At 36.9% G+C, this 21,326-nt stretch overlaps 1 protein-coding gene across 1 annotated transcript; it reads left to right on the top strand.

The window, feature by feature from the left end:
* Positions 1-2,166: 2,166 nt before the first annotated feature.
* LOC117430838 (regulator of cell cycle RGCC-like) lies at positions 2,167-5,584 on the top strand. The gene is made up of 5 exons (XM_034051350.3): positions 2,167-2,338; positions 2,640-2,801; positions 3,749-3,829; positions 4,149-4,211; positions 4,960-5,584. The coding sequence occupies exons 1-5, from the start codon at positions 2,317-2,319 to the stop codon at positions 4,974-4,976; spliced, it is 345 nt and encodes a 114-aa protein (XP_033907241.3). The 5' UTR covers positions 2,167-2,316; the 3' UTR covers positions 4,977-5,584.
* The last annotated feature ends 15,742 nt before the right edge of the window (positions 5,585-21,326 follow it).

Here is a 21,326-nt window from a genome sequence, read left to right as displayed (position 1 = left end):
GCTCTTTTTGTTTACCCATAAAACCCGGTTTAAGAACCCTGCTAGCCCTCAACCTGTTCTCCTTGCATTGTGGAGCAATTTTACATTACAAATACATTACAAATTATTTTGGCAGGACCTGACTGCTGTAGTACACAGATGTTTGTCATGAAAGATCACAACATCTCAAACAATCCCCACAATCTGAATACGTTATTTGGAGAAGATCAAACTGTGTGTCTGTGGTTTGTTTCTTTCTCTGTTAATTCCCTGTAGGAACAGTAGCTGACATCACTTTTTTCGAGCATTTCCTCTTTTTCCTCCACACTGTTTTTGTCGTACCCAGGTGACACCTGCAGGTGGACTGTAATCCACTATAAAAATAAATGGAAATTGAATTGCGCAGTCAAACCTGTATTACAGAGGATTGCTCAAAATGTCCAGTATAAGAGTGCCATCTTGTGGCCACAGTTGGTAATTACCCTACATGTGTTTTAGACCATTGTATCTGTTTAAAATGTATTCAGCGTCATACACCAAATATTACACCTAAAATAGCTTTGAGTTTATTTAATTTCCAACAAATTTATTTTTGTGATACTTTAAGAAAATAAACAGGAAATGAAAAAAAATGTTGTATGGACCTGCAGTGCACACTAATTTGCAGTTTATTTCACGAATGTATTTTTGTGATTTAGAATAACATTATAAAATACAGAAAATGATTTTCAATACGAATTTGTTTGCCACCTATATCTTCTTGATTTTACTGGATATAGCTTTTCTTGGGGCGTTTTTACTTTTTATCATCTGAATTGAACAGCCTAAACTGCCAGAATTGCCACACTTTCTATGTACTTTACCTGCCTGTGCGTTATCATGCCTTGAAACCTAAGACAATATACCACTGAAAACCTTATATTAAATATTGTTTTTATCTGCAAATAGTGTGGTTTTTCAGTGTAATATAATGTGGCTTTTGGCATTGAGTTTGTTTGTGTATTTTTGTATAGCTCTGCCCTTCATTTCTATTTTTATTTTATTTACTCTCTTCCTGTAAAAAAAAAAGTCAATTATCTTCTACTGTAAGTCTAACAAATGATCCATCTACAAGAACTAATTTGAGTGCAGTATAAAACTATCAATTAATACCACTAATATGATTATTAATTGCTGTTTTGAGTAGTCTCCAGATGGCTGAACTATTGCAGGCTGCCGAGAACCCCTCAGTGTTAATGACTGGTATGGACCTGCATTGTTTCTTACTGGTTTTGTATTAACAGAGATGTTAGATGCCGAATTCAACGTGTCGGTTTCATTTTAAGTGTTGCCAAAAGAATACTACAGCGTGAACGTGCCGCATTCATTTGGGGCTTCCCGTGTACTTGGAATGCCCCCTAGGCTCAATGCCAGATTCACACTTACTCAATAGTTAACCCATTAAGAGTAATTGCTCCACCATCACCCACACAAGTACAGTATGCTCCGCGTGAGGGTTACGTGAACACCACCCACTGTAACACAAATATTTTAAAAATATATAAATTCTAGTTTTATTCTGAGGAAGATGTACCTCAGTTTAATCATTGTGCTTTGACTCGTTAATTATTCATTCCAGTTCAGTATCTTATCAAACTGAAATATATTGTCCAATATTACTTGCGAGGGCTCGCAGGGAACACTTAATTACTTCCTTAAATAAATTCTGCCCTCTGTCCACAACCTTGCCTCCTTTCATACATCTGAAATGTTTGGTCTTTTTAGAATACTGTCATAGCACAGGTACAGTATATTTGTCAGTCCTACAGATGTCAGGACTGCCCAGTCCCTGACCACCTTCCGGCGCCTCCTCAAGACTCACCTCTTCAGACAGCACCTGTAGAACTCCTCTTTTTTACCCTATGGACACTCTTCCTTAAATGCGCTTTACTTGCTCTTCTGCCCCCTATTTTACTGCATTTTATAGCACAGGTACAGTATATTTGTGGTACTGTTATGTAGGTCAGTAGTGTATATCCTATTTACTTTATTGTGGGGTCAAAATCACTTTCCATGTTACATTTAAGTCATAACGTATTTTAAAATCTGGAAAAAAAAATCTTCAACAGCATTTAAGTGTACCATTTCCACGCATCAAATTCCATTTCATTCATAATGTTCCAGCCCGCCCACAGATAACGCCCACTCTGTGTTATTTTCTATCATTGGCTGCACAGAGTGCCAGTCAACATCCCATGTCAAGGTTGCATACTTAAGACAAGCTGTCTATTTCTGGGCAGAACTATAGAATAGTTGAAACGCATTGTGTTGGAATAGTATCTGGAGCTGATATTAAGGATGGCGTCAGAAAAATATTCAAGTAAGTCTAACAACTTTTTGTAGGGTACTATACTCGTCTTAAAACAGTTGGTCTTATTTGTTTAAATATGTTTGTAATCATATTTTCACCAATAAGCAGTAAACATTGAAAATACTGATCAGATAAGACACATTTTAATGTATATTTCAATTAAATACATATATTAGTTGTAGCTTCTTAAAATATAACCACACTACACATTTAACGTTTAAACATGTATTAATTTAAGCTCTTGTAAGTAGTTCAATTACATTGCAACTGCCACATAACCGATTCTAACAATTCTGTTTGTTATTTTCAGAGGTAGAAAACGAATTTGAAGACCTACTGAAAGAATTCGATGATGTGATGGAGGACTTTGAAACGCACACTCCAAAGAGAAATTACGATCAGCATTTGAAACAAGCGAAAAAAGACAGTGCCACCAGCATGGGCGACAGCGCATTTAACGAGTCAGTCGACAGTAAGTTCACGGTTTTAATGTTCTGTACATGAGTCCATTTCATATACATGTAAAATGTGATACGATTACTTTGTGTAAATGTATTAGGAAACGTGTGTTATGTTTAATTGTAACGAGTTATTGGGGTATATTTTCATAACGTTTTCTCCAATCTTTAAATAACTCCTGCTTTTTGAAAGGAGAACAACACATTATGTTAATGTACAACATGAAAAACAAAAACACACTGATAGTAGGCTACTTAAAAGGACTCGAATTATATAACAGTTGTTTGGTTCCAGTTTTGCAAAATGAACAGGTGTTTTAGGCTTTTTTTTTTTTTTAAATCGGAGTTAATTAAAGACGAGTAAACGCTTTGAAAATATGACGTATGTATTGTTATGAAGAAGACTAACGGTATTGAAAACATGCTGGGCGTTTGGGGATTACCCCTGTACCCAGGTTTGGAATTTTTGTTATTAATATAATTAATATAAGTATGAACATTATTATTATTATTATTATTATTATTATTATTATTATTATTATTATTATTATTATTATTATTATGTTTTATTCACAACCGATTTTATGTACTTGTTATCTGTGTTTCATATGCTTGCAATGTGTGGCTAGCTATTTCTTCTGCTCACAGAGGCAGTAGTACCGCATCTGCAGTGTTATAAAACTGTACTTCTGTTTAATAAATAGCAAACTGTTTATTCATAAAAACTGTTCATGAATGTAGAGTTATTTCTAGAATAAAGCGTTTTGGATAGGGCCGCATGCAGTATGTCATGGTTAAACTCACATATTTTCACTATTTGAGTCATAAAGAAAAATAGTGAAAGCCTTAACAGCATAGCTTCTTTCTAAATAGAAACTTGAGTTAAAAAAAAAAAAAAAAAAAAACCCTGTGTATAGAAAACTAAAATGATGTTAAATGTAGGGTTGTCTTTTTTTATCAGGTGGCAATTCCTCCCCTGGTAGCAGTCTAAACAACAGTGAAGAAAATCTGACTATAGCCGAAGTGATGACACCTTCAAAAGGTAGGAAAAGAAATGAAGACAATTGCATGTCTGTGAGTGAGTGCATGTAGGAAAGATACATGTGCCGGATCAGCTTTGTGTAATTGGCTGATTCAATCTCTGGAACTCCATTTTCTTTCATGTTTTGTGCATGTTTTTCAGTGCATAATCCTGTTTTAAATCATTAAACATTTTATTAGTTTTATATTTTCACTTGAGTGGTTTATGTTTTGTGCAGTACCCTTTACAGTTACAGCAACAGGACAAACAAACTCTTTTGCCATTTATATGTTGTTTAAGATAATCATTTTGCATTTCTCTTACTTTTGTTTTTCTTTAGCAAAACTTGGAGACACAAGTAACCTGGAAAGCTACATTGAAAACCTAGACAGAGTATTAGCTGGTATGTAATACTGTCTAATACTGTGAGGAAATAAACACTTTCTTTTAAAAGGTGTTAACATTGCATTTTAAAATGCCATGCAGTTCACTTTATTTATTAATATGGTAAAAACTTGCATATATTTCCCATTAGTCCCCTCTATGATAATGTATTTTGTACTGTGTATTACCATTTATTTTAAAAGATATATATCATATACAACTCATTTTAAAAATCATAATGAAAGAATGACTGTATTTGCTAGTTATAGCTGCTTTTTAAATATTTTGTACAACTTTCTGCAGAATGCACATGACCTCAGAGTAGAATAAGTTACATAAACCTGCATAAATATTGAAAAAGATATACATTATGAAAAGAAGACAGTTTTGTTACAATTAAAAATATATATGGTATTTAGTAAATATATCGGCCTTACATTAAATGTGAAGGGAGCTTTACAAATTATGAAATATATAAATAGAGGTGTATGCATTACATATATTAATATACACAGTTGATCCTATTGGCACATATTTTAATGTTATTCATGCAATAAAAAGGAAGATGCACAATATTTAGTAATACTTTTATTTACAGTGCCTTAATTTATTCAGTCAATATTGCCCCATATACAATGCATTTATTATACAGATTCTAATTAATATTTTACTAAAATGCAGTTTCCTCTGCTTAGAAGCTGATTGGTTTGTCTCCAACTTGCTGTCTGAGCTGAACACTAATCTCAGTGTTTTGTTTCTTTCCCCAGAGATGTGGAATGACTAAACAGACACAAATAGAGGAAGGACCCTTGCTGCCTGTATTCAGAAATGATCCAAAACTGACTAAGTAATATGCATTATAGAGAACTAAATTTCTGTTCGAAAGATACCAAATCCTTTTTCAAACTGAGCTGTTTATAAAGTCAGTTCGACAGTTTGCACTATTGAAGGTGGGGGGGAGGGGTTGATGAGAGAGCTGTAGTTTGAGCGACCAAGAACTCTCAAAGGAACCATAACTACATTACTCCTTATGTGTATGACAAACAACAATTATAATTATGAATCCTGATAATCACTTCAGTACATTTTTATAAAATAATGGCATTTGTAAATAGTCCCTGAATTGAAAATGCAGTGAAACCTGAATTAACCAGGCAACAGTAGGGCCAAACAGCTAGTGTTTGGAACTTAAGACAAGTGGCTGCTTATTCAAGGTTCTTCAGCTATTCACTTGTACTGGGTTACTGGGAGGTCAGAGTTCAGTGATTGAGTCGTTGTATCTGCTGGAAAAATGTCCCCCACTTCTGATTTAAAAGTGTTGTACTTGTATATAAACATTGTACATTTGACTGTGAATATTACAAAAATAAACTATTATGGATTTTTATTGTATCCGTGCTTTTGTTATATGTTTATTTCAATTTCAAAAACACTCTTAAAAACTAGGTACAACTTCCAATGAAAGCCATGAGCAATGTTCCAGTTGTAGAGATCAGTGAAAGGTTTTGTTTGCAAGCCTGTTGCACATATTTGTAATCCTGTTTAGTGAGCCTGTTATTGTAAAGCTAGTAAATGATCTGCAAATAATGCCTTTGAAGCACTGGATTCTGTTAACAGTTTTAATTAGCAGATTGCAAGCAGTGCAATGCAACTGTGGTAGCTGGCCGTTTAATTTAGAAAATGCAGATTTCCTGTCAGCCAGAAAGTGTCAGTTAGCATGTGTGTGCTTTTAGCCTTTCAACAGTTACAGTGCTTCAGTCGGTTGGTTTTCACTTCCTGACAGAAAGTTAAAATGTGCCGTTGTGTATGTTAAACCACAGCTAAGGTTTCAACACAAGGAAATTCACGTGCCTTCACATTTTCCACTATCAAAAATATTCCAGAGCTATTCTCTGCTGTAAACACAAAAGTTATGAAGATCACGTTTGTTGCAAGGCTTTAATATACATCATTATTTTTGTGGTGCAGCATGAACATCTGGCTTGCTAATAACGCTTTGAAGTCATAGTCAGTTAATACTACAGCGTTTTCAATTATATCACAAAAATCACTTATTGAACCTATCTTTCATCATTTAGGATTTTGAGATGTAATGATTTTAAGCAATGTTTTATGAAAGACTATTTTAAATTAAACCAAGCTTGCAGTACATACAACCTTTTATTGAACTGTTTGAGGTAACCAGGTTTATTCAATATTCACTCATCCAGATTATCAATGAAAACTGCAAAGTAGAGCAGTAGTCCAGGGGCTGGATTGTAATTATTGGACTGGGAAGGTCACATTAACCATGGTACATAACAGTAATAGCTTGATTTTCTGAATGAATCAATTTTACAACACCTCCAGGTCTCAATTAGCATTGGTAATGGAGGCTCCATTGAAATGCTGTTCTGTGCATCCATTGACAAGCAGTATTTTGGGACGAAACCCTTATGAAAGTTTCCTGTGGTATATTTGCAAAGTGTAAAAAGATGCATTAAAAGCATGGCCAATGGGGTCCCCAAGTGGCTCACCTGGTAAAAGAGCAGGTGTGTGGTGTGCATGGTGAGTCCTGGCTGGTCTTCACTGGGGATTTCTAAGGCATCTCATTGGCTCTGGCGCTCCCCCTTCGGTTAGGGAGGAAAGACTGTCGGACTGTTTCTCCTCATGGTGCCAGTGAACTCAGAGTGGACACCTGCAGGGCTGGAGTGGTTGTCCTCCAGAGGCCGGCAGCTCACTTTGTCCTCCAGAGGCCGGCAGGTCGCTGAAATCTGCTCTCGACTTCCTGGGTGTAAAAGAGGATGCTGTCTCAGACGTGGGATTGGAGGACACTCACTGAACCTTCAGGTCTCCTGAGCTGTGTGGGGAATTGCTGCAGTGTGTAGAAAAAATTATTTGACATTCCAAATTGGGGAGAAAATCGGGGTCAAAATAAGTGGGCATACTAAATGTATATATATATATATATATATATATATATATATATATATATATATATATATATATATATATATATATATATATATATATATACACACATACACATACAAAAACATACACAAACCTTGAAACTTTGTAGTATTACAGCAAGACTCCAAGCGCAGTATGAACAGTACAGTAATGCCTGCAGTATCACATTTAAATAGTTAAAACAAGCAAAGAAAAACTCAGTTTGAATACTAGACCCCTAATTGCCCCTATTAGCGTGTAAGCCCTTGTACGAGATGAGAGGATTACACCTTTGTTAAAAAAAAAAACTTTTTATTGACACTATTTACACCTGAAGATTATTTGATTAGTAAACTGTTGGAAGCTATTGTAAGGATCAATTTTTTCACCAATTTACACCTAGGAATACTGTAGTGGGCAACTCATTAACATACAGCACCATTTATCAAACCAGGGGTCCCTGTATATTTATGACAATGCAATGTGAGGTAAAAGCATGTGTGTTAGAGATAACGAAGAGATACAATGCCGATAGAAGTTTATCTTAATTGCTGTCGACTAGCTTTTAAATATTAGATTGCATTTGTGTTCTGTTACAGGATAGTTTCTAAAATACCAGTGTACTATCCTGAGGTAACCCAAGTAAAACGGTTCGCATTAGCAGGGATGGTAACATAATGGATTTGAGACACGTTTCTAATATAGTAACCCACTGGCAGTGATATGGCACCATGAAGCTGTGTGGTCCAGCGGTTAAAGAAAAGGGCTTGTAACCAGGAGGTCCCCGGTTCAAATCCTAGCTCGCTCACTGACTCACTGTGTGACCCAGAGCAAGTCACTTAACCTCCTTGTGCTCCATCTTTTGGGTGAGACGCTGTTGTAAGTGACATGCAGCTGATGCATAGTTCACACACCCTAGTCTCTGTAAGTCACCTTGGATAAAAGGCGTCTGCTAAATAAACAAATAATGATTGATCACTAAATGTGTATTTGGTATGTCAAATATGAAAAACGTTACCATTCTACCCTACCTACCTATACTACTGTAGCGTTTTCATTGATGTAAATGGTGGACACTGGTGAGGGTCCAACATTGATGCTGATTGTCATATTTTCATTATCAGCAGAAAAGAAATTCTCCAAAAATTGACCAGATTCTGGGAAGGGTTTTACTGTTGTTATTCAGATATTTCCATACAGCAGTTGGATAGTTGTAAGTCCAGCTTATTCCAGGAAACCATCCTAGTTAAAAAGCCCCTATTAGGGAAAGTACACATGTACTCGTGAAACTTGTGACAGAAATTGTGTTAAAAACAGCAGCACAGTATATAGGGAAGTGCAACTCACCCAATGTCATTTCTCTGGAGGGAAATGACTTTGATAATATTATTTCATATCATGTTAGTGAATCATGTCTGTTTGACAGCTCAAACAATATACTCACTACACAGTATAAAGCGGTGACCATCAGTATTGACACACTCTATTAACAGGATTGTCCTGAGTAGCCTGCAATGTGAGATGGAAACATCAGCGGTTTTGATTCCCTGGTCCAGTCAGTATGCAGTTCTGAGCTGAAAATGCTCGCTATACCATGAGCTTTTGCTGAGGAGATTCTGTAACACTGAAAGTATGAAGCCAGCATCTCAAGTGGTTTGTAAGGTATTAGTTATGTAGCTGACTTAGCAGCAGCGGATTTTCAAACTCAGGCTAACGAGGATGTTAATAAAGAGACACTTAATGGGATTCAGTACTTATGATTAGACTTTTTCACTAAACATGTTATTGTTAAGTGTTATATGTAATAATCCCTAGCTTAACTTGGTTACTGTACCTTTAAGAACTGTTTGTATGTTATAGAATAGAACTGTGGACCTAGGCTATGTATGGTCTGAAGCATTTGACAACTGAAATAAATGTGCTCTGTACTTTTAACCTTCATCGGTGTCTGGACTCTCTATTCTGCCTTCTGGCCTGGGTTAACATCACATCAGCCTGCCTCTGCTCTCAGACATTTCATTTATCTGAAACCACTGTAACACATGTGATCGATGCATGCTACTGCTCTACTCAGCTATGCACTAGTGCCCTACATGTTATGACAGTGAGACCAAATGACTGACAAATCTAAGACAGACAAATACAGAAATGAAAATGTTTATTGCTGAATTAATTTATTTAATTCAGGCTGTTGTACTTTGGAGCTCTTTTTAGCGCTTATCCCAACATAACTAATAACTCATTTCAAAGTTTAATGCTTTGGCCTTCACTTGTCAAAAGCAACGCATCCAATCATTTTGGGTTCATTTTCCTGTTATGTTGGATACAGGTCTGCAATTGTTGCTATGGAGACTCATTCTATCTATAACTTTATTGAAAAAGACGATTATGGCTGCATAAGAATCTGCCCCCATTGACTATAATAATATAATCTGCATGCTTTTGCTGGTTTCCAGTTTTACTCTCAGGAAAGCTCAAGCAGAGAAGCGGTTTACTCTCTTTATTGATCAGACACAGTCAAATTGCGATAGGTGTTAAATATCTGCACTGTATTGGGGAATACTAAAAGACAGCAATATTTATGTTATAGAGGTGTAACTATTTAGCGTGAACAGGATTATTTGTATCATGATGGTGTTGAATGTGAGTGTTGCTTGTCTGAAATTGTTGGCATATTTGGCATGTTATATTTATTATATCACACCCCCAGAAGCACACTGCTAAGTCATTATCACACCTCCAGACCCAGATGCCCTCTTCGGGTGCATTATTAGGAACTAAGCCAATAGCCCTTTATAAGAACTTTTTAACTGCCATTCTCCACATTCCTTGCCTCTCACATGTTTTCTGAAGACGTAGTTCTGAGAAAAAAGGGTCCCCCTGACTGCTAGAGACAGGAAACCGGAAATTAAACCCGCTATTGTCTAGAAGATGAAATCTCGCTGGTACAAATGTGTGTTTGTATAGACTTGGCCTTTTCAGGAGAGACCCTTAATATTTCCTGATGCGATTACCAGAGGGGCTTAGTTAGAAAGGCTGCCTTTTTAATGAGGCCAAGCCCAGAAGACAGGAAGGCACAGCAATACACTACGTGCCTGTAAACATGAACAGAAGCTTTCTGTCTGAACATTGAGATCTGTGGAGAGGCACACTGTCTCACACAAAGACTCTGAATATTACATTTAGATAGACAAGCGACATCACTTGAGAATAATGTTACTTCAAATCGCACGGCTTAGGCAGTTTTAGTGCATTCTTAAAGTTATAATAATAATAGCCATAGTTTTAAACAATATTGTTGAAGCTGACACCCTGGGATCCTTCAAGAAGCTGCTTGATGAGATTCTGGGATCAATAAGCCACTATCAACCAAACGAGCAAGATGGGCTGAATGGCCTCCTCTCGTTTTTTAATCTTTCTTATGTTCTTATGTTCTTATATATTACAGGTAATTTACAGTATATGATGTGTTTCTCAGTCGTTACTTATACTGTATACACCACTGATAAATAGGACAAACGTCCTATGAATGACACTAATTAGTTTAATTAGCGCAGTGTCTAGTTACACTAGTTTATGTATCTCAACTGTCAGAATAAACATTAGTTTGAGTTTTTCTTTTGTGTAAATTAAATAATGTATTTTATTGATCATCATTTGCCACCTGTGTGTGTGTGTGTGTCTTTTTTTTTGTGGTAGGAAATACATTTAGATAGTTAGCGTTACTTTCCCTGGAAATAACATAAAGAGACGCTGTATTCTGATTGCATCTACCCCTTAATAACTCGGCATCCGTGATAAATGGAAGCATGGCACAGCACGTCAGTTTGACAGACAGACAGACCCGCCACCCCCGATTAGGATAGGTTCAACAACAGAACGTTCCTCGCACGTCTCATCCTAAAAATGCCAGATCCCCCACTTCTGTCCTAGCTAGTTCTCAAAAAAACTTCAACACACCCTATAAATGAGGACAAGGAGATGTTGAATTTCTGTTAAAATATCCTCTGTGCTGCCACCCAGTGGTAATAATTCAGAACTGAAATATTGTCCATAACTATTCAATACTCAACAGTGCAATTTAGAAATACTAAAAGAAACGTAATAAATTAAACGACCAATTTAACAACTAATCAGGCAGAAAGGTCCAGAGATCCTTTAAGTACATCACGTTTAAAAGAGGAATCGTTTACAATTTAACAATTTTAGGGGCTTAAAACACACAGTGTATCGTGGGATCAATTCAATTGTTCTAAATGGTGGTGAATCGCCACCGTTTGAATATAAAAACTAGGACCAAAGCTGGCATTTTAACTTTAAGGACAAAATACACCACAGAGACTCTACAGTGTTCGTGGTTTCCCACAACATTGATAATGACTGCCGTATGTACATGTGCCACTGTTTTAATACACAGGGAACAATAGAAATGACCTCCTTATATGATTCCTAGGACTTTTCTAAGTTCTTGATGAAATTTGTGTGTCTCTTTCAATAGTAGCAGCTGTGCACCCACACATATTTGAAAAAAAAAAAAAAAAATACAATAAAAAATCAACATCTGTACTGTCTCCCATCTTAAAATAATAAATAGTTACGAAAATGAAAATACTCATAATGAGCGATTCAGTATAACCAAGGTGCTCTATGAGGTTCTAGGCTTGAAACCGATTGGAATCATGTGCTGTTAAACATATGCTGCCCTCCAGTGGTCAAAATCCATAATGCAACACATCATAACAAGCATGTCAGTGCTTGTAGATCACCTTGATCCACACCCATTGTATGTACACGTACGGGCAAAGGGACAGACAGGACAAGACACATTCCTCCCTATATTCACAAATCCTGATACTCTCAATGTACTAAAGATTTCTCACAACTGGATAAGAAAATCTCTAGATATATGTAAGCTCTAAAGTGTGACAAATGTACAGGATTATTATAGCCATGTATCTCTGTCACTGGTAAAAGTAGGTACACATTTCACCTCTGCTTATTATTATTATTATTATTATTATTATTATTATTATTATTATTATTATTATTATTATTATTAGTATTATTATTATTGCGCTAAGCAGCCACTAGCTTTTAGCAGACAGAAAAGTTCAGTCCTTTTGGTGACTAGTTAAATCAAGTTCCACTTTACTTTAATTACTATTATCAATATTTAACCAAGAAAAGTCAAGACATGGCAAAAAATCCATCCAAACCACACCATTACAGTGGATAATGTAGATTGCTTTTCAGTAATCAGATTATTCATCTCCTTCTATCTTCTCAGTGTAAATAGCTAATACTGCAATATTAAAACTATTAAGAGGTACTTCAACGGCCTTTCTTGCAAAGGCACCCTTGATACTGAAATGGGTTTTGTCTGTTTAAATCAATAAACTGAAATCTGATGCCTGTTTCAAGGACATAAACAACAGCCAGATTCAATTGCTTCAGGCAGAGAAAAACTCAGAGCCAAATCTTACTGACCTCACTCAGGGGTCTCCATCCTCAGCCACTCCATGTAATGAGTTCAGGACTTTTTTTTTCACCAAACTTTGGCTTTTGGTCAATTGCTTCTGGCTCCCATGCCCCTAGACGATGGAGTCTGATTGCCAGGGATACACATGACATGGTCCAACAAGTTCAGGTCTCATTTCAGAACTTGTCACTTCAGATGTTGTGCTGTGCCTTGAGATTGCACTATATAAATGTACAGGGCATTGGACAAAACATTAGGACCACCTGCCATACTACTGTTAATAGGGGCACCTACAGACAGACTGACGGCACTGATTGTAATCGTTCTGGAGGGAGAGATATAGTTATCTTTCTAGCGTCACTGTAGCATGCCTGTTGTCTAACCCATTGTGACTGCAGCAGACAACAGGAGCAGCTGTTTTGCACCAAGGTTTGTGCTACTGTAGTAGGGGTTTCAATCTGTCCAACACCTGTACATTGTACATTGAATTATGATACTGTCTCCTGCCAATTTACTCTTTTTATACAGAACAACATTTTATGTCAAATCTATGGGTCTCCACAGCTATTCCACATTCCTTATACTGTATTGTGGTCAGTTCTGAAAAAAAAAAAAAAACATTGGGAAACCATCAAAGCGCCAGTTCAAGAGCAGATGTAAAGAATCTTCAGCTAAACCAATAGCAGGCCATAGCATTACCAGCAACCCCACACAAAGGGTTTGTGACAAATATTCCACTGCAGAGATGGGCACTTGTACTGAATTAAATGGTGGTTTGGTTTCAACTGACCTGTCCAACAGAGGTGAATAGATTTAGTTCTGAATTACAAGTAGTCAGCTGTGTCAATTAGCCGATGTCTAATATGGGCGCAGTTCATCCAGGAAGCTAGCTGCCACACCTCCCATAGACAGCGTGAATAACACCTAGTGAGAGTTTTCTCCAGATTGTTCCAGTATTTCATACAGTTCGGGAGCTCATGTATGTTTTTCAGATTGCTGATTCTCATTTCCGGAGCTCTGAGGGGATAAATTATTGTCCCAAATATCTATCCTTCAAAGCCCAGGTTATATAAGCCATTTTCACAGCTACAGGGACTTCTGTTGTTTTTCCTCCTTAGTGAGGGGCAAGATTAAAAGCAGGGCAAATGATTTCATGTCATGGACGAACACCCCCGAGACAACCTTGGGTAAGAAATTGGAATAATGCCTACGAAGCACTTTATTCCTGAAATATCATGGGTATTGTAGATGGATGACTGTATTTTTTTCTAATTTTAAAAGCTGATAAAACTGCTGAAAAAAAAAAAAAAAATTCAATGAATTTCTTACCTTTGTGATCTTCATGGAGGAAGTGGCTATGGAAGAAGTCTTCTGAAGCTGAAATATTTTTTTTTTAATCTCTTGTAACTGGAAGTTAACTGCACCTCCGCTCTCAAACTAGAATGAACACCTGTTTCAACCACATCATTCATTAGGAAGTATATAACATTATTGTTGATATAAATTGACTACACTAATCTATACATTGACGATTATGTTCAGTGCGTGCAGCAAAGCATTGAACCGTGTATATCTTTCATCTACCCAGAAATTAAAATGAATGTGGAAACAAATTTCCATTGATTTGTAGTTATTTGATAAAAAAGCCAATCAAAAATACACATAGCCAATGTAAATATACATTTCTGAAGGACCAGTTTGCAGCTGTCATGTCAAACTGCGCCATTTCTTGTAGCTTCAAAACAAAACCCAAGTGCTTGACAAACTAAAAAGGCACAAATAATATCTAAAGGAGCAATACCATATTGTGGAATGCATCACTGGCTACCAGTGTATTAACCTTCTTAACCTACAACCATCTGTCCAGGAGCAATTAACAATGGCACAATCCTATCAATCAGAAAAGCCATCTACTGTACCACACCAGGATTTACACAGAGCTTGCTCAACCAAATGGCATTCATTAGTTAGTGGTGTGCAATATGGAATACAGACAATACCTGATACAGGGGAAACAAAGAAAAACTGATTATTACAGGGGAAAATACTGCACCTCACTCCAAAATGGAAATATACTGTACATTTAAATGATGCTTTACACTTTTACATTACCCCTGCTTTATATGTATATTTATACATATACATGCATTTTATTTAAATTCCAGTTATACTTGTTTTTCGAGTAAAACGTAGGAGATAAAAAATACTTCCCGTGCTGTAGGTCACTTGGTTTGGCTCCTGATAGACCACTGACATAAACTGCAAAAAATGCGATTAGGACCTACACTACCGGTCAAAAGTTTTAGAACACCTCAATTTTTCCAGTTTTTATTGAAATTTACGCAGTTTAATGTCTCAATGTACTCTGAAATTAAAGCATAGAACAAATGAACAATTGGAGATAAAAAAGAAATCACGGAATCGTTTTGTTTAACAAAATTTAATTTAAATTTTTGACTCATCAAAGTAGCCACCTTTTGCAGATATAACAGCCAAACACACTCGTGGCATTCTTTCTACAATGGAAATCAAATATTGTTCGGAAAGTTCTTCCCAACACTGCTGCAGAAGTTCCCACAGATGTGTTGCACTTGTAGGTTGCTTTGCTTTCACCCTTCTATCCAGTTCATCCCAAACCAGCTCGATGGGGTTTAAGTATGGAGACTGTGCTGGTCATTCCATGATTTGAAGCCTACCGTCTTGTTCTTTTCTTCTAAGGTAGTTCTGACATAGCCTGGAGGTATGTTTTGGGTCATTATCTTGCTGTAGGATGAACCCCTGACCAACTAGGCGTATACCAGAGGGTATTGCATGGCGCTGCAAAATGCTGTGGTAGCAGTTTTGGTTCAGGGTGCCACTCACTCTGTGCAAGTCGCCGACTCTGGATCCAGCAAAAGAGCCCCAGACCATCACGCTTCCTCCTCCATGTTTGACAGTTGGTGTCACACACGAGGAACCATCCTTTCGCCTACTCGACGGCATACAAAAACCCTGCGTGATGAACCGAAGATTTCAAATTTTGATTCATCGGTCCATAAGACCTTCTTCCTGTCTTCAGTAGTCCACTGGCGGTGCTTCATGGCCCAGGCAAGCCTCTTTTTCTTATTTTGCCATCTTAGCGATGGCTTTCTTACTGCCACTCGACCTGTCAAACCTGCAGCTCGAAGTCTTCTCTTCACAGTTGAAACTGAGACTTGCTTACTTCGACCAGTGTTAAGCTATGCTTGAAGCTATTGTCCTGTGAGCCGCCTATCACGCAAGCTGTTGACTCTCAGAAACTTGTCTTCTGATTCTGTTGTGGCTTTGGGTCTGCCAGACCTCTTCCTGTCAGAGTTTCCTCCAGTTTCCAAGTGCCTTTTGATGGTGTAGGGAACTGTACTCACTGACACCTTGGCTTTCTTTGCAATTTCTCTAAAGGAAAGACCTACACTTTTAAGGGTTATAATGGTCTGTCTGTCTTCCTTTGTTAATTGTCTTTTTCTCGCCATTATGAGAGCAATATACTACTTCCTGCAGTACAATACTGTCCAAATAATTCTTAAGAGGGTGTAGAAACACAGTCTGTTCCAACACTGCTTTTATACAGACAGAGGGTTTGTAAGTAATCAACAAAAGTTGGGACACCTGTAGGAATTGTTAGCATCAACTTTCAAGGCTTAATTTACTTCCATTGCTGCAGAACAGCTGTAAGTTGTTAACCCATTACTTGTTCCCTGAAAAAGGCCTTTTTGTATAACTCTGAAATGTACATTATTTTTCAGTTTTTGGTAACCTAAAACCTCTGGCAGTTTACTGCTTACCTTTGTACCATTTCAGGTTATTCACTGGACTTGAACTGCTTAAATTTCAATAAAAACTGGAAAAATGGGGGTGTTCTAAAACTTTTGACCGGTAGTGTAGGTACCAGGGATTTGCAACAGTTTTGAAATCTATAATGTTGTCTTCGAATTATCTGCTAGGTTTGACAAGGAAATGGATTGTAAAGCCTTGGTTAGCATGCCTTTGGATATCCATGTCAGATCTGTTTTCCTCAGTCACTGTTGTGTGGAGTTTTATATGACATTTTATTATGTGTTTTGCATTTATTTTTTTAACTGTACTTTGGTTATTAATAAATATGCATGGAGTTTACTGTAGTCATTGGTAATAGAATGGCAGTGAGCTGCGAAATCATTTCTCACCTTCTGACAGGTGGTGTTAAATTTAATCAATTCTTGAATTTGAACAGCATGTGTGAAGATCTTTCAAATGAAAAATGGCTCGCAATTTAATTTGGAATGAAATGCCTGAAGTACCGGGAATGCCTTTTTTATTTTCATTTTCTTGTATTTTTTTTACTGAGGAAACACTGAAATTGGACAAATGTAGAGCACACTAATCTTTTTTTATTATGTTACAGTTTCAATATTATTATGTCTAAACGACCTTCAAATATGCCACTGTGATTGCCCAGTTATAAATCCCATTATGAGCTGAAACTGAGGGGTTGTTTGTAAGCAACGAGTTTAAAAAAAAAAAGGAAAGACTTTCAATAATAACAGAATTACACTTGGGATTCTCACATCGATCCACCAATTTCATTTCCAATTTAGAGACCTTTCAAAACATCTGGTGCACATCGATAGCCATGGATTTTACATTACCATCGCCCATTCTTACCCATTTTTATCATCAATGCAAGGTTGAAAAGTTAAAATGGCTTTTTAATAGGTGTCGAACAGTGATAAGTAATTGTTTATTTCAATAAACACGTGTACAAAGACTTTCCCTGGTGACGGGTTTTATTTAAAAAACATTTTAACACTGTTCGAAAGTGTTCCGGATGTATTTGTCAATGAATGACATAATTGTTTTAAATACTGCTAGCTTAGGAGTCTTGGTAAATCCTCCCTTAAGGCTCTGACCATACCCAGGAAACTGGTTTCTCGAATCTTACTGCAGACCCAAACCCAAGGCTCTGTGGTCTCCCCCTTCTTCTAAGAGTTTAAACATATCTGATGAAAAATAAATGTAGGCAATTCAGTGGTCATGAAAGTTGAGAGGCAGTAGCACTGGTGACTGTCAGGCAGAGCCAGCAGGCAACACCAGAACTTCCCCTGACAGATATGCAAGCGCACCTCAAGCCTAACCTGAACCCCCTTATCACTCAGTCCTGGGTCTCTCTGAAGCACAGACTGTCTCATTGCGCGCTGACATGACCAATCTCATTTTACTCAGTCACACTGCAGAGGACCTGCCAAAGCTGTTCTGCATTCTGCTTCCCAGCAACTTGCTTTTTTTTGTTGTCCTAATCTAAAGAGGCAATGCAGAGTCTTTTGGCAGGTGGCTTTGTGTACTGCAAACTACCTGTAAAACAGCAGTCAATTAGCATGGAAATATTTTGCTGAAACACAACTATGTTTTGCATTACTGTAACATGTGTCTTGAAATATTCTATTCAGGACTAGGCTTGCATGGTCCTGCCCTTGCATGGTGCTTTTGCTGACTGATCCTATTATTCGACCCCCATTGTTCTCCCTAATTTATAATGTCCAATTGAGTTCTCTTCTGCGACAGTTCCCCACAACAGCTCAGCAGAAGTGAAGACGATCGCATTTTTACACCCAGGAGCTCGAGAGCGGATTTCGGAGAGCTACCGGCTCCTGGAGGACAAATGCAAGCCCTGCAGGTGAGCGCTTGAGCTCAGCATGTGCCAGGCCAGCAGAGGCCACTAGAGAGTGCAGAGGTGACTCAGTCCCTGCTGCTTGTGACTTCCTTACCTACAGGAGCACCAGAGCCAATGCAAAGCTCCATGTGGAATCACCAGCCAAGACCTGCAACTTCACACAGCTGGGATGCAAATCTGCGCTCCCCTGAGTGTATACTCATCCTTCTCACCCCGCGGTCATGCCTTTACCAGGGAGACCCTTGGGCTGTATTTTACAAACTGTGTTCATTAAAAAACAAATTTACGATGACAGAAAGTGACACAAACAAAAGACTGAATCCTCTTTGTTTCTTCATTTTTGTAAACATGAGATTATTCACAAATAAAGATATATTTTATTTAGGATATGTTACTCTGATGTGATCTGGTATAAATACATTTTATAAATATTTAATACTGTTAGATGATGCTTTCCGGTTTTTGTGACCCTTTCTCTGCACCATGGCTTCAATGGTGACGCTCTAGGCAGTCTATCTGGAGAAAAGAACACACCCCTTTTTATTATTTTTTATTTTTAATTACAAATGTTTCAAAATATTTAAGGTAGGTGATTTGCACAGCTCCAGTACCATTGCTTGTTTCAATTAAAAACCTGTAAAATATACCAAACGTCTGTTCTAGTGAAAATGTGATTGTGGGGTGTTACTGTATTTTAGCATCAGAAACGTGTTATTTTCATTGCAGTCACATTCACAAGCAAGCTATAACTTCTGAGGTGATCTTACAGTTTATATGCAGTACTGTACTACACGATTTTCCAAAACAGCCATAGCCCATTAAGAATTAGGAATACAAGGAATACATGATTATAGGCATTTACAAAAAAAAAAAAAAAAAATCAAATATTAATGTTAAGTCAGTAAGGGGACATTTATTTCTTAGAAACTGATAACAGTTGTATCAGTAAGGGTTGTTTTTTCTTAGAAATTACTCTTGGGAAAAAAAAAAAAGCAGTATTATCCATTTATTTTTTCTGGCTTTACGTTACAATTTCAACTTCAACAGAAATAAGAAAATTCTTAAGACAAAAAAAACTTTTAAAGACAAGTGTTTCTAAATGTTCTCTAAAGTTAAAGAGTGGTTTGAAATCTGATATAACACCAAACACCCTTTAAACAGAACAGCTGAGAAGGGTTTCATGAATATCCAACCATTTTTTTTTTCTTTTTTCAATAAAGTGTGATTTTGTTAACAGGTCCACACTAAAATGGGAGAATGTATATCTGGTTTGCAATAAAATACTCCATTGGATGCACACACTTAAATTTGAGCCATTCTCATTATGGCACATTATTATAGTAGATCAAGAACGTACTGCATTTCCAGTAAATATATATATTTTTTTCCAGTCTGACATTATTTCACTGTAGAGCTTTGGATGGCTTTAACTTAAAAATGTAATCGAATTCCTGTGCGGTATAAAAAAATGTACCAGTTTTTTTTTTTTTGCAAGTGCTTATCTTGGCAATTGGCCTACTCTCTGTACACGTACCTTAGAGATTAGCTTCTAAGCAGGCCAAAGAAGCACCTGCTATCATTTTCATGCTGGAAGGGTGTTTTTGGCACATTCCCATCTTTTTTCCCTCCTCTTTTGCAAAGCCAAGTGGTGGAATCCACAGAGGGATTTATGACCTAGTACCAAGTGATCTATTGAAAATCATTTTCATGCACTTTAATATAGCTTGTACTGTATACATCTCATATGAAAATGGATTCAGTGGGTTTTGGAAAACCTTGTCCTTATCTCTCCCTAATGTTTATCTCTAATATGTAAATCAATTACCTCTTACTGCCCTGTCAATGCATCAACACTGTCTTCGGCCTGTATTTGCATTACAGTTTTGGGTATTGTTCAGGTAAAATGACCAGATTAGTTAAAATCCTATCCTATAATATACCTTTAGTTGGACGGTAAATATCTACAAAAAACAAAACAAACAAACCAAAAAAAAAAACATGCAATTCTTTTTTTTTTTTTTTTTTTTTTTTTTTAACTTTCAGGAGAGCATCATCTAAGGAGATTCACAATCCAATTCTAGTCAGACAATCATAAGCAGGGGCCTGCTTAGTTCAGATCTACAAGAGCCACAAGACCTTCTGGTGCTCGCTCTCCCAGACGGCTACTGGCAAAAGAAAGAAAATCACACCCTCTCCCTAAAAAGCTTCATGCAGAGTCATTTCTGTCCGACGGCTCTTTTAAGGCTCACATGATATGAATTCTGCAGAACTGAAGGTTCTCGTAAACCTATGAAAAAAACAAAACAAAACAAAAAAACAACAACTACACATTATCCGGCTTGTGAGGGTGTTGTGACGAGGGAGCCTCTAGAAAATCTGAAGTAATAATCTTCCAGCTCTGACACTGTTCACACGTATGTCTTGGTCATTTGGCCAGTTCTGAACATGCACCAAAGAAAAATGCATTCAATTAAAAAGTGTTGGAAGGAATGGTGGGATTTCCTTAGTGCACAGACGGTGTCATTGCTTAACCTTTGAGAAAATCAATTTTCACCTTTCCAGCACGATAACTACATTTCTCAGTTTTCATAAAGTGATGTGCTAACGGCATTTCCCTGTCTATGGTTCAGTTTGATTGGTACTATATACGGGAGGCAGACTTCAGACAGAAGATCTATGTGAGAATCCCTTCCTCACTGTGCCTCATTCGTTCATCCTTCCCTTCTAGTTATTTTTAAGCTTTCATTTAATAAGATGCCAGCAGAAGTTTTAGCCTGTTTCCCTGTGGCTACAGCAAAAATAACTTAACAGAAATGTCTCACAAACTCATTGCATTGGGACTGAACCCATCATAATTGACATCACACTACAAACTAATATTAACAGAAATAAAACACAAGTAAACAGAATGCTTATCAAAATACAGAACACATTTACACTAAAATTTTTTTTTTTTTCTTCTCAAGTTTGCTGGTTCTAATTTGGCACGTGGCACAATCAGGTATATATAATATATATATATATATATATATATATATATATATATATATATATATATA

Source organism: Acipenser ruthenus, chromosome 26, assembly GCF_902713425.1.
Source record: "Acipenser ruthenus chromosome 26, fAciRut3.2 maternal haplotype, whole genome shotgun sequence".
Lineage (NCBI taxonomy): Eukaryota > Metazoa > Chordata > Actinopteri > Acipenseriformes > Acipenseridae > Acipenser > Acipenser ruthenus.
The sequence above is the reverse complement of the archived record's forward strand: the minus strand, read 5'-3'. Positions and strand labels throughout refer to the sequence as shown.